Raw genomic sequence first — 11,571 nt, 5'->3', positions numbered from 1 at the left:
TCCTACAACCACATCCCTCTGACACACATGACCCAGCATTGTCAGGTTACATGATCATTTAATTTAATTTAACCAAATCATTGGAAAACATCGTTGTAGCCTTTAAACTAAATGTTCCGTGTGTGTTTGACCCAGAATGACCGAATGGCGGGAGACATGTGTTATTCCCCTCCCTGCCAGTACGTGGCGCTGTCATTAAGCGCGTTTCCCCGGAGTGGGGGCGCAGGGCGGGGCTCCGGCTGTGTAGTACGTGTGCTTCACTCACAGCAGCTAGCTTCAGTAAGCCGACGCTAAAGCTGAAGTCAGAGACATGGTGCTGCTTGAGAATGATTCGGTAAGAAAACAAACCATTTTATGATCATTTCATCCCTCGACGTTTTTGATTGTAAACTAGAAACGTACAATGTTTGCTCCTACTGTCTTACAGATACTCAACGTTAGAGAAGCTAGTCGTGAAACTGACTTATTAGCCAACATGCTAACCTTTGGTTGAAGCTAACACTGGTTAAACGTTAACCTGGCAAATGTGTATATCAGCTAAGGTGCCTTCAAACATGTTTGTCAAAACTCTTAAACTATCTTTTGTAACAGTTCTGTAGAACTGGTTATCATTTCATACAAAGTCATCCATATCGTCCAACAGCCTGTAAGTTAGCCCTCAGTAACGAATGATCTCAAGACACTATCGGCAAACAACGAACATTTTCCTACATACTTACCATAATCATAACCATAATGTAAACATTTAACAACCAGGTACTTATTGGCAAGCAATGCTCACCTTCCAGATTATTAGACGGTGTTAAAGTACATTTAGCAAGTCGAAACTAATGCAGTTTAATCAAATAGGCCGAATGAATGCAGGCAAAGATTGGTAAACCCTTACAGTGCGACGCAGTATAATTTCAGACCACCACAAACGTGTTTTTAACTTTCAAACACTTCTTGCAGAAAACCTGTTAGCATAACGATTAAAGTAGTTATAAGTTTCAGCTATCCTGAAAATAAAACGTTATTATATCAATAATAACCTTTCATTGTGCAGGGGTTTCTTATGAGACTGCTAAACTGACAATGTATGGTCAGCCCATATCCGACGGGAGCATTTTTGACGGGTCCAGTCCTCTGGCTGTGATCAATTAGAACTCTTCTCATCTGAAATGAATGTTACTCATATTTGTTTTTGCCTCATTATCCAGTTTCTCACAGAGCTCACACGACTGTTCCAGAAGTGCAGGTCATCTGGCAGTGTTGTCATCACACTAAAGAAATGTAAGCTGACATGTAGCTTTACATTTTTATCAGGAGGTCAAACTGTGTATTTCCCATTTCAACATCTAAGCATTTGAAATTGATTTGTTTCTGGTTTCCAGATGACGGGAGGACCAAGCCAACACCCAGAAAAGGCAACCCTGAGACATTTGAACCAGCAGACAACAAATGTCTCATCAGAGCATCAGAGGGCAAGAAAAAAATTAGCACAGTGGTGAGCTCACGGTGTTACTTGTACTTGATTTATTGGATCCCTGATATTATGCTTTTAATAATTTCTACAGGCTATTAATGCTCAATTGTCATTTCTTGCCATTTCAGGTCAGCACCAAAGAAGTAATCAAGTTTCAAATGGTAGGTTTAGTTTATCATTTTTGTGTCTCTGTTGGTTAGATCTTGTTGATGTTACAATTATCTTTAGTCTAATAGTGGTTTATGTTTTATAAATGAGCTATGAGAGCTTAGTGATTTGCTTAGCTTAGCGACTAAAGATTTTGCTCTTGGTTGATTTGACAAAAAGCACTTTTGGTGGCAAAACAAACTTTTCTGTATTTAATGAAAAGGTCAAGTAAAAGGTGCCTTTTGCTGTCAGTCTGTGAGAAACTGGGATCCGATTTAATGCAGATTCACATGTGAAGTCGTTTCATCCCTCGCTGAGAAGTGCAGAATATTACACTCGTCAGACATCATTTTAAAAGGGAATACTCTAATCGTATTTCATTCTTTACAGGCATACTCCAACCTCCTAAGAGCTCACATGGATGGACTTAAGAAGAAAGATAAGAAGAGCAAAAGCAAGAAAACTAAAGCCACCTAATGAGCAACAGACTCTTTAACAAAACCATAAACTGGCCTGTTCGGTCTGAGGGAACGGGAGAGGCCTCCACCCGGTCTGTCGCCCCACACGGCCTCTTCCCATTCACCCAATGCCTCAGCATCACTATTCATCCACCAAGTGACCGCCTTGATATGATGCCATTGTTTGCATGGTAATGTCTCATCCCCGGCTGCTGAGGACAGAAACCCTGAGGATTCCTCATAACTCACGCAGGACGTCAAGCTTTTTGAATCTCCACCCTTACTGCTTCAGAACCAGGTCATCATCAACAGCTGTGTCACATCTGGAGCCAAATCCATGGAGCCCAACACATACCTGCCTTTCATACTAATTGAATTGTTTAGAGTCCATATTTATGTCCTATTTTCAGCTGACCTGTGAGCTCTGCTGCCATGTTTCAATTTGATTGCATCTCAAGAAGAATTAATTTGAACCATTTTGTTTAGTTTTGAAATAATGATGGAACACAGAAGTCAATCAGATCAGATTTGATATATTTGATATTCAGTTTTGCAGCATTAAGCTCGATATTGGAGATGGGAATGTTTTTATTTTACCCCCTTAAGTATAATGAATATTATTTCCAGAGGCTGTGGCTCTGGCGGTCTCAAATTGTTTAACACCAATAAAATGTGTAGCTTATGTTAATGTAGGTATTTGAACAGTGAATCGGATTTCTGAATGATGACGTGACAGGAAAAATGTTAAAAGTTATATTTTACTGAAAGGCATTTTTGAGTTATGAATACAGAGACAAAGTATTGGCTGGTTATTTTCATAATGTCATTTCAGTTAATCAAAATTACAAGGCAGGTGTAAACTATGGCTGTTATATTTTCTCAGTCATTTGTATTGTCTCTCTGTGCTCCAGGTCCTCATTGGAGAGGGCAGCAGCAGAATCTAAGTTCAGAAATAAAGTGCGTTGTTGAAAGCCACTGCAAGTTCCTTTTCTTTTGTCCAGTGATAAAATAGCAAACAACGATCACGGTTAACATGAGCGTTGTAGAAAAGACACCGTAAATACACTATATACATGAAGACAGCTCTGTATGGGTGTAAAGTCTCATATGGCCGTGTTCCTCTTGTCTGGTCGTTCCTTCGGAGAGGCTGCTAGCTCGCGCTGCCGGTTACTCTCCTCCTCGTACCCCCGCTTCATAAGGCCAGTCACAAACTGGAACAAAGTCTGGAGAACAACACATTGAACAGGGTCTCCATAGGGGACATTCATCGTAACAGTTTTGAATGCAGACATAGTGTTCTATCACCATGCTGTATATTTGTTTTTATTCAGCCAGTGCTTTACAAAACACATTTTGTCCGTGCCAAACAGTGGAGGATACTGCTGGAGCGGAGGTTGAATAATAGCGGTCTGCTGGAAGGTATATGGAGCTCAGTTATGTGTTATTTATCAAAAGGAGGTGGCTGTTCACATGTGAATTTTTTACGTTAAGCTATTAATTGAACAAAGTGTGGCGGGAGGAAGAGGAGGGAAAAAAACGTAAAGAAATGTATCATGTAAACAGAAAAACACATCATTTTATTCGGTTAGTTGAAAGCAACAATATGAAGTTTAAATAAAAAACAATAGGATAAACTTAATACTATTGCTTTCAACTTACCTAATGCAATTATGTGGAACCTGTTGACATACATTTAATTTAAGTCCCTGTTTAATCAGTGTAATGATTATTTGGAAGTTCTCCTACATACAACTTTTTAGAAATTGTCCCTCAGAATGTAATTTTAAAGTATACAGAACTTAACATCATGCTATAAATTGGTGATTTGCATATGCAATATGTTTTTTAAATATTTGCTAAATATTGGTATTTTTAATCCTTAATGGGATGAGCCATGAGCCGTTTGGCGTGACAGAAATAACTAACTGCAACCACTAGAGGGAAGTAGAGGTCATTAATTAGAGAAGAACTATTTACAGAATTATAAACTTAACGGATGTCAAATGTAATTATTTTAGTATAACTTTAGGCTTCAAACAGAACGTTTTTCTTGAAAGTGCACCTAATTGCACATACATAGTTTTTATTTTATTTTTCCAAGGCTTTTTTTCATGGCAACATCTCTGTATTAATTACACAAGGAATGTTGAAGTGACATAACATGATGTGACAGGGCCATGTCCCATTTTCTCAATATGCTCATGTATGGTTCAGTAGTGACATGTAAAGTCCTCATCAGTCAGGCTTGTGTTGCACTGGTTTCCATCTTGACATGTTACATGGTGCATTAAAGAGAAACCTGAAGCTTATGGGAGCGGGACACAAGCTGTCAGGGTGGCTGACATGCTGATTGCACACATGACGCCTTTTTCACGAAGCATTTACCCAGAATTGGTCTCTGCAAATGGCCTCACCTTCCATGACTCTTCCAGCTCAGATGTCCACTTCTCCTTCAGGATGGGCTGCACGGCACAGATAAATTCAGCTCCGACGTACTGAAAAATAATTATGGCAGATACTTACAAACGTGCTTAGGGTTTGGTAACGATACCCATTTAGCGTGTTACTCCAAGAGTGGTGTTTCCATTAAGCACTTGTCTGATTAACATCTACATTATCAGTTAAAATAAAAATATGTGAAGCCCTCTTAAAAAATCAGCATCACTGTGTTAGGTAATCACTGTTTGGGGTCTCTTACACTGTAGTACTTGGGTGGGGCGTTGTAGTGATAATGGCTTTTTCCCAGCTCCAGAGCCAGAGCTTCCAGTCTCTCCAGCTGGTCCAGTCTCGCCACACTTTTCTCGATAAAAGACATCACTCTGAAAGAGATGGAGAAAAGAAAAGAGCCTGATCGATCCACCAGTAAGTGGTGAATTAGTAACTATCTCTGGATACCTCTCCACTGTGGATATGTGTCACACTCTTTTCTTCAAAAGCTGCATAGTGACATACTGTTTCACAAAATCAAAATACTCAAAAAGATGAACACAATTGAATTTATATCTTATCAGTCTAACTCACACTGATGAAGCATTGCATACTTTTTTATTCCCAAAAAATCCTCCCCATAGAAAAAACCCCACAGAATCGATTCCCTTTGTTGCTCTTCAGGTGGGTATGACATACAGTTTGTGTGCGTGACAGTTTTGAAAATGAATATGGAACAAAGGTTTGGAGTTGTTATCGCTCTCTCTTCCCTCCGCATTTGTTTTGTAATCTGTATTCCCCTCTAATTTGTTCTAATGTCCCTGTGTTCGGTTGAAGAGCCATTCGGCCTTATCCCCGAATTAGAGAGCTGCCGGTTCAAACAGGGATGCGTAACACATTGTGCTATATTGCCGCGCTCGCCTCTGTACCTTCAGGTCCTCAGGCAGTAATTGGCTGCTTTGACCTCGTGCATAAAGGAACACAGAGAGGCCTGATGCACCCTGGAAACAGCAGAGTGGTTACAAACTGTGTCTGCAGCAGAGGAAAGCTCTGTGATAATGATACGACTACCTGAGGCGTGTTGCTTTGCTGCTTATATTACTGCACTTTGCCGTTTGCAACATGGTTTTATTATCATGTATCACTAAAAACATGAGTATTGTGAAATTCTATGTTTTTCCTATAAAAGACTAAAACAACTACTGTGTGTTCCATTAACCTGTACTTCCTGCAGTCAAAGCCTGCATTTCCTTGGTGCGATGTAGCCGCATTGTTGTCCAATCACTATTTGACACATCCATGAGACACACTGCTCTTGCTGTTGTAGTTTTACATTTGGGTCAGTGGCACAAGTGATACCCAACCAGGGGAACTTGTTTTCAGGGGTTTCTAACATATTCAGGAATGTGTGTGTTTGGGAAAAAAATATCCATGTGTTTGTATCTAGGAGGAAAACACAATTAGTATACTTTGATTTATGATGACTATGGCCTTATACCTTGATGTTTTTATGACGGGTTGATTCTGACATGTTTTTCTTCTTCTAATAACATACTGTAATTCAACGTTTTTTATGGCATATGGTATTCATTGTATAGTATACAGTAATGTTTAACATGACATCTTATTGTAAATTTGTATGGCAAATGTGTAGGCCATACGCTTTATTATTACTATAGTGTAGCATGCAATGCTAAGGGACGATGATTATGATAATTCATATTATAATTCATAAATCGAGATAACTAAATAGATAATCATAAGAAAACGCTTACCCAAAATCTGTTATATTTGTCAGGGAATATCCTTTAAAGATTGCAGTTTAGGCTTTAGATCACTCGTCTGAGATTGAAAACCTAAAACGGGCTTATTTAATAACCAGAAAACTTGCTGGATCCTGATTATTATTAATATTTAGGAATATGAAATGCTCCAGGAGATTTTGGTCAGATCACCCTGACCTTGTGCTTTCCTCTGGATCGGCTGGAGTGTTCAGTTCTGCCCTGCTGATGTGTTTCAGAGTTGGTCACTAACCTCAGGCCGTGAGCCCTCAGCTCTCGGCTGGTCCGCAGCCTCTCCAGGTCCTCCACGTCTCGGAACAGGAAGAAGACATCCTTGCATTCGGGATGGGTCTCAAACAACCTGTTGCCAAGACAACAACTGTGCACTGTCATAATCATTTCCAAACCTCCCTGTTGTGTTTCCCAGCTAATGTGACATAACCACAAGAGTCTCACAACTGTGAAGTCCAGCTCATCAACGACTAGAGGCGTCTCTCCCATCCTTCAGCCATCCTGTCACTCTGAATTCATGTCTAACTGGGCCTTTCTGTTACTATTCTGCTTCTTCTTATTATCACTGCCCTACACTTCAGTGCTTTATCATCCAACAAATGCAATCAGCGACAGGCTATGGTGGATCTTTAAACCAGGTAATGCATACTGTCATTTCCACATGAAGCTCAGTGATGAGCCCCCCTGCCCTTTCAGAGCTGGGGCGTGGTACCGGTTAAATTAAGACACTGATCCTGATAGAGTTCTGTTCTTCTGATTAACCCTCAATCATTTTCTTTAACCAGACAGTTTAATCATGCTGCGTCCAATCAGAGCGACTTCTAGTCTCCAGCTGAGCTACCTGCGATTAGTCATGCTGCCAGAATACACAGTTCCCTCGTCTCCTTGTAAGGTCGTGTTGTGCTTGCGATGAGAAGCAGGGAGATATGTAACTTCTCTCTCAGTATGACGGAGGTGCAAAGAACTGGAAGAATAGAAAAAATACATTTCTGTTGGATTATGGTACACATTTTCTATTAATATTCGTTTATAAAAATGTGCCTGTATTTAATATACAATATTACTGTTTTTTTAATAACCATTATGTTATGTGACCAGGTGACCCAAAATCCATACAACTTTGTATACTACACTAGAAAAGTGGGAAACAACTCCTTATATAGAATTGTTGTGTTTGTTATTTAGTCTTTTGTCTTTGTCTATACAGTGCTGCATTGATGTGGACTCATTAGGTCACATGACTTAGAAGCTATTGAAAATAAATGAGACTTTTTTTATAAATACACTTTGATATTCATGCCAATATTCATATAAAATACATATAAATCTTATGCAAAGATTGTACTACGTGTCCAGAGTGGAGTCATAATGTCACAAAAAGCTATGGATTAATTTCAAGGGTTTTCAATTTAATAAATGTTGACTTTTTTGCGAAGATATTCGTATGATTAGAAGAAGAAACATTAAAAAAAGTGTATCCTTCTTGTCTCGTGTAGTTATACTGAACAATGCAGCATTAAGTTAGAGTCCCTGAGTCATAGGACATGGAAACTTGTCCTATGCTTATTCTGTGTTCTGTTAACCCATGGCCATCAAGCACGGCTACAGGGGGAAAATAACATGTTTCTAAACCTGGCAAACAGAATACAGTCCTCATGAATAAATACATTAGATGTCTGAATCATCACTCCTTTGATCATTTGATTGATGAATAGAGTGAGAGGGAGATGTGCTGAAAGGTGACGGTCTCTCTAATGGCTGCTGTGGAAAGCAGGAGTTTTTATTTTTTATTTATACAGACAGGTCGATTGAAATGCAATACAAGACAAGACAAAACAGCATATGATGGATTGTCCAGGCCCTCTTGACATCTTTACGTTTTTTTCTACGCACTGCCATGTTCTCATGTCTGCCTGTTTTCATTTTGAGTCATCCCATAGCTTAACTCAATATAATAATGCAGCTCTGGAAAAAACATGAGTTGATAAGTTGAGAAATGTTCCTAAGTTAAAATATTTATATTGGGTTTAAAATGATCTTATTTTCTTGCCTTATTTTGAGGTTTGAAAACGCTGCATCTGTTTTTTGTTATTTCGCCCAGTTATCATTTTCCATTGTCAATGAATACTTGTAAATAAATCAGCCATTTTGAATTTGTAAGACATGTTGTCATCATGAAGCAAACATTTTTATGTAATCAATAAAACACCAGAGAAATTCTACATTTTTGCAGTAGTCTCTTCATTTCTTCCAGAGCTGTATACAAATGATAGTGCAGACAATTTAGGTTTTTTAATTTTTTTAAACGAGAAATGCTCAGTTTTTATTGTTATTTTGAGTGATTGTGAATGTACACTTTATTGAATCCATGTGATACAATGTTTGCACTCTGGTGAAAGAGGCTGTGAATTTATTTGGAAAGAAAGCAGAAATTGGCTCTCCTTTATAATCACTGTTAGCAATGTGTTTTGTCTGGAGGCAAACATGCAGTGAACACACAGACAATGTAGCCCTATAAAGCTCAAGTGGAATGTTAATTGCCACTCTTTGAGGTTGTATAACTATTCATGAATAGATCTAGGCCTTTAGAGTATCTTATTTTGTATACATTGGACATCCAATTGCCATATAATAAGGTCAGTTAAATGACAGCAAGAGCAGAATGAAAAACAGGTTGATATACAAGCCCTGATAACCCTGGGTAGGGCCCGACCCACGAAAGGCCCCTGAATTTCCCAGCTTTTACATGCTAAGGTCAAGCTATTCAACGGTTGAGGTCGCTCAGGGGACACAGGGCATTCATTGGGCTTCCAGCATTTGCCTGCTAGTCTCTTAGATGCTACTGCCTGAATGTCCGGCACTCTTTATCGCCATACACTTTCATTAATTTTGCTTCCCTGCCAAAGGCCAAATATGTTTTTCCGGGATGCTAGTCATCATCCTAATTGATAAAATGCATTTTCCTGATGGCTAATACCTTTAATTGTATAGCACTATTGCAGGCTGTTGGCGGGGTATTATGATGTAATGTTGTTAAGATGTGATAGGAAGTGATAAGGGTTGGAGGAGGAGTATTCTGCTCTGAGCTCTAAATGAAAAGCTGTGTGGGTCAGAGGGCAGAGGGGTGGGATGTTGGATGTTGGATGTTTACTTTACAGCTTTTATAAAAGGTCAGGCATCGTGTCATCATCACAGCAGATCAGTAAACCCTTTGCACACCTCCTTTTTTTTCTTGAGTCAGAACACAGTCTGGAGGTTTCACTGAGCTGTCTAATAATAGGGTCACATTGAAAAGTGTGTTATTTAAACACACATATTATGGGAACATGCAAAATCCATAATTTTCAGGCCGCATTTAACAAACTATTATAATCCCATCTTGTAAAATTAAAGGAATTTAACCGCATTATAACCAAATACTACTGATCTACTGATACTGAATGGCACAAATTTACTTTCCTCTGAAATACATTTATATGTACCATATTTTCCCTATATAATGTGTCTGTGTTTATTATTTGACCTATTTTCAACAACTGTTTGGACAGAGGAAATAAATATTTCAGACCATATAGATAGGCCATAGGTTAGAGCATTTTACAGGGTTTCTGGTTATTGTGGGGTATGTGTTTTGGTCGTAATGTTTCTGAATAATAAATTATCTCCCTCAATTCCAGATGTATTAATATTATGTAATGTAAAGGTAATGGGTCATTCTCTTGAATGCAGCTCAAGGCCTGACCCCCGTCATCAGAGCAGAATATAAAACGCACCTGGTGGCCCTTTGTTCTTTCCTTTGGCTCTGTTGTCATGGTCGGTGGTACAGGTAGGCTGCATAACTTATTATATGGAAACATTTGTCTCAGTTATCCTACAATCGATGCTAAACGCTGCTTCCTTACATATTCTCCTGATGCTCAGTAGTGCTCCAAAACCCGTTCCTGTGGTGAGTAGGGCAGAACCTGAATTGTTTGTATGCCACATGGTGAGCCATTTTTTACTTTCATTTAACCATTGCTTTTAGGTTCACTTGCAACTGTTTTCAGTGGTTTCTTTGGACTTTTAGTAGAGCTGAGTGCCGGTCATTGGGGGGGCTTGCCACCCTCATCCTACTCTTTGTTGTGGTGAAGAGCACCGGGGAGCACGAGTGACTGTGACTGCACCTGATGAGTATTTGGTTGCACCCCAGTGTCACATGAAGAAGCCTGCCACCCCATGAACTGGCCTCAGCCCGCCTTAGTTTTGGTTTATTTTCTTATACAGACTTTTAACGTTACATTTTAGATAGAGATTTTTAACACATTCTTTAATAACTGATTTTTTTTCTTTTTTTCTAACCAACGATTTTATCTTACAGCAACATTTCCTGAGTTTCCTTTTCTTTTGTTTACATTTAATTGTTTTACTTTGAAACGCGTCTCTGCCGCTCAGTTATTTCCTGTGTCCTGATCACTTTGTCTTTGTGTGTCTAGTTCCTCGTGTGCAAGTCCCCAAGTGGCGTTGTCAGTCCTTTATCCGCTTTTAAACCCCCAATGTTAGTATAATGAACACTTAAACAACCACCCCGCCACATAAACATTGTCCCATTTCATGACCCCCATGTCTCCATTATGTCTTATGATTGTAGCTACTTGTAATTTTATTTATTTATTAAATGTATGAGTAAATCCAATGAAATGAAAAAAAGGAAATACGCAGCCAATTGAACCAATCATAATATATATATTTTAAATAGTTAGACATGGAAAAGAACCAACGAAGCTAAAGCATCTTACCTGACGAACATGATAATCCCAACTTTGGCTATATCGTCCTGGATCACTTTCCACGACTCCTTGATGATCTGAATCTGATGCTCGCTTGGAGACGCAGCACCAGCAGCACCAGCAGCAGCATCCTCTGTAGTCCTCTCTCCAAACTCTCCTTTAGCTGCCAGACCCGATATTGCGCAGCCCATTCTTCATAAAAAAATGTATGTTTAATGATTTTACGCCAACCAGTAATACAAAAACTAAAGTTAATATTTATTGCCAGAGGAAGTCTGATAATGATGGCACCGGGTTTATACGCGCAACTCAAGACTCTTCTTTAACTATACGCCTTTTGTATGTATCGCGGATTGGTAGCAAGTCAGTAAACAGACACAGTGCACGTTCAACTGAATGGTGCAAAATAAAACACCCGTTAATGGGAACACATTGCTGTGAGTACTGAGCAGTACTTGCGCTTTTATTTTGAAGGATGGCGGTGTTAATTTCCGGTGAAAGTCCGTCTTTTAGTG

The 11,571-nt window shown here is 39.1% G+C and overlaps 2 protein-coding genes across 2 annotated transcripts; one reads left to right on the top strand and one right to left on the bottom strand.

Moving 5' to 3' along the window:
• Positions 1-127: 127 nt before the first annotated feature.
• Positions 128-3,045, top strand: srp14 (signal recognition particle 14). Its single transcript, XM_063908343.1, has 5 exons — positions 128-334; positions 1,200-1,272; positions 1,374-1,486; positions 1,594-1,626; positions 2,003-3,045. Exons 1-5 carry the CDS (start codon positions 311-313, stop codon positions 2,087-2,089), a joined length of 330 nt encoding a protein of 109 aa, XP_063764413.1. The 5' UTR covers positions 128-310; the 3' UTR covers positions 2,090-3,045.
• On the bottom strand, positions 2,783-11,345 carry xgb (x globin). The gene is made up of 5 exons (XM_063908342.1): positions 11,066-11,345; positions 6,532-6,639; positions 4,769-4,889; positions 4,485-4,565; positions 2,783-3,293 (listed from the first exon to the last, which is right to left on the bottom strand). The coding sequence occupies exons 1-5, from the start codon at positions 11,245-11,247 to the stop codon at positions 3,174-3,176; spliced, it is 612 nt and encodes a 203-aa protein (XP_063764412.1). The 5' UTR covers positions 11,248-11,345; the 3' UTR covers positions 2,783-3,173.
• Between the last annotated feature and the right edge of the window lie 226 nt (positions 11,346-11,571).

This window comes from Eleginops maclovinus, chromosome 19 (genome assembly GCF_036324505.1).
Source record: "Eleginops maclovinus isolate JMC-PN-2008 ecotype Puerto Natales chromosome 19, JC_Emac_rtc_rv5, whole genome shotgun sequence".
NCBI classification, from domain to species: Eukaryota; Metazoa; Chordata; class Actinopteri; order Perciformes; family Eleginopidae; genus Eleginops; species Eleginops maclovinus.
This window is presented reverse-complemented; position numbering and strand designations above follow the sequence as displayed.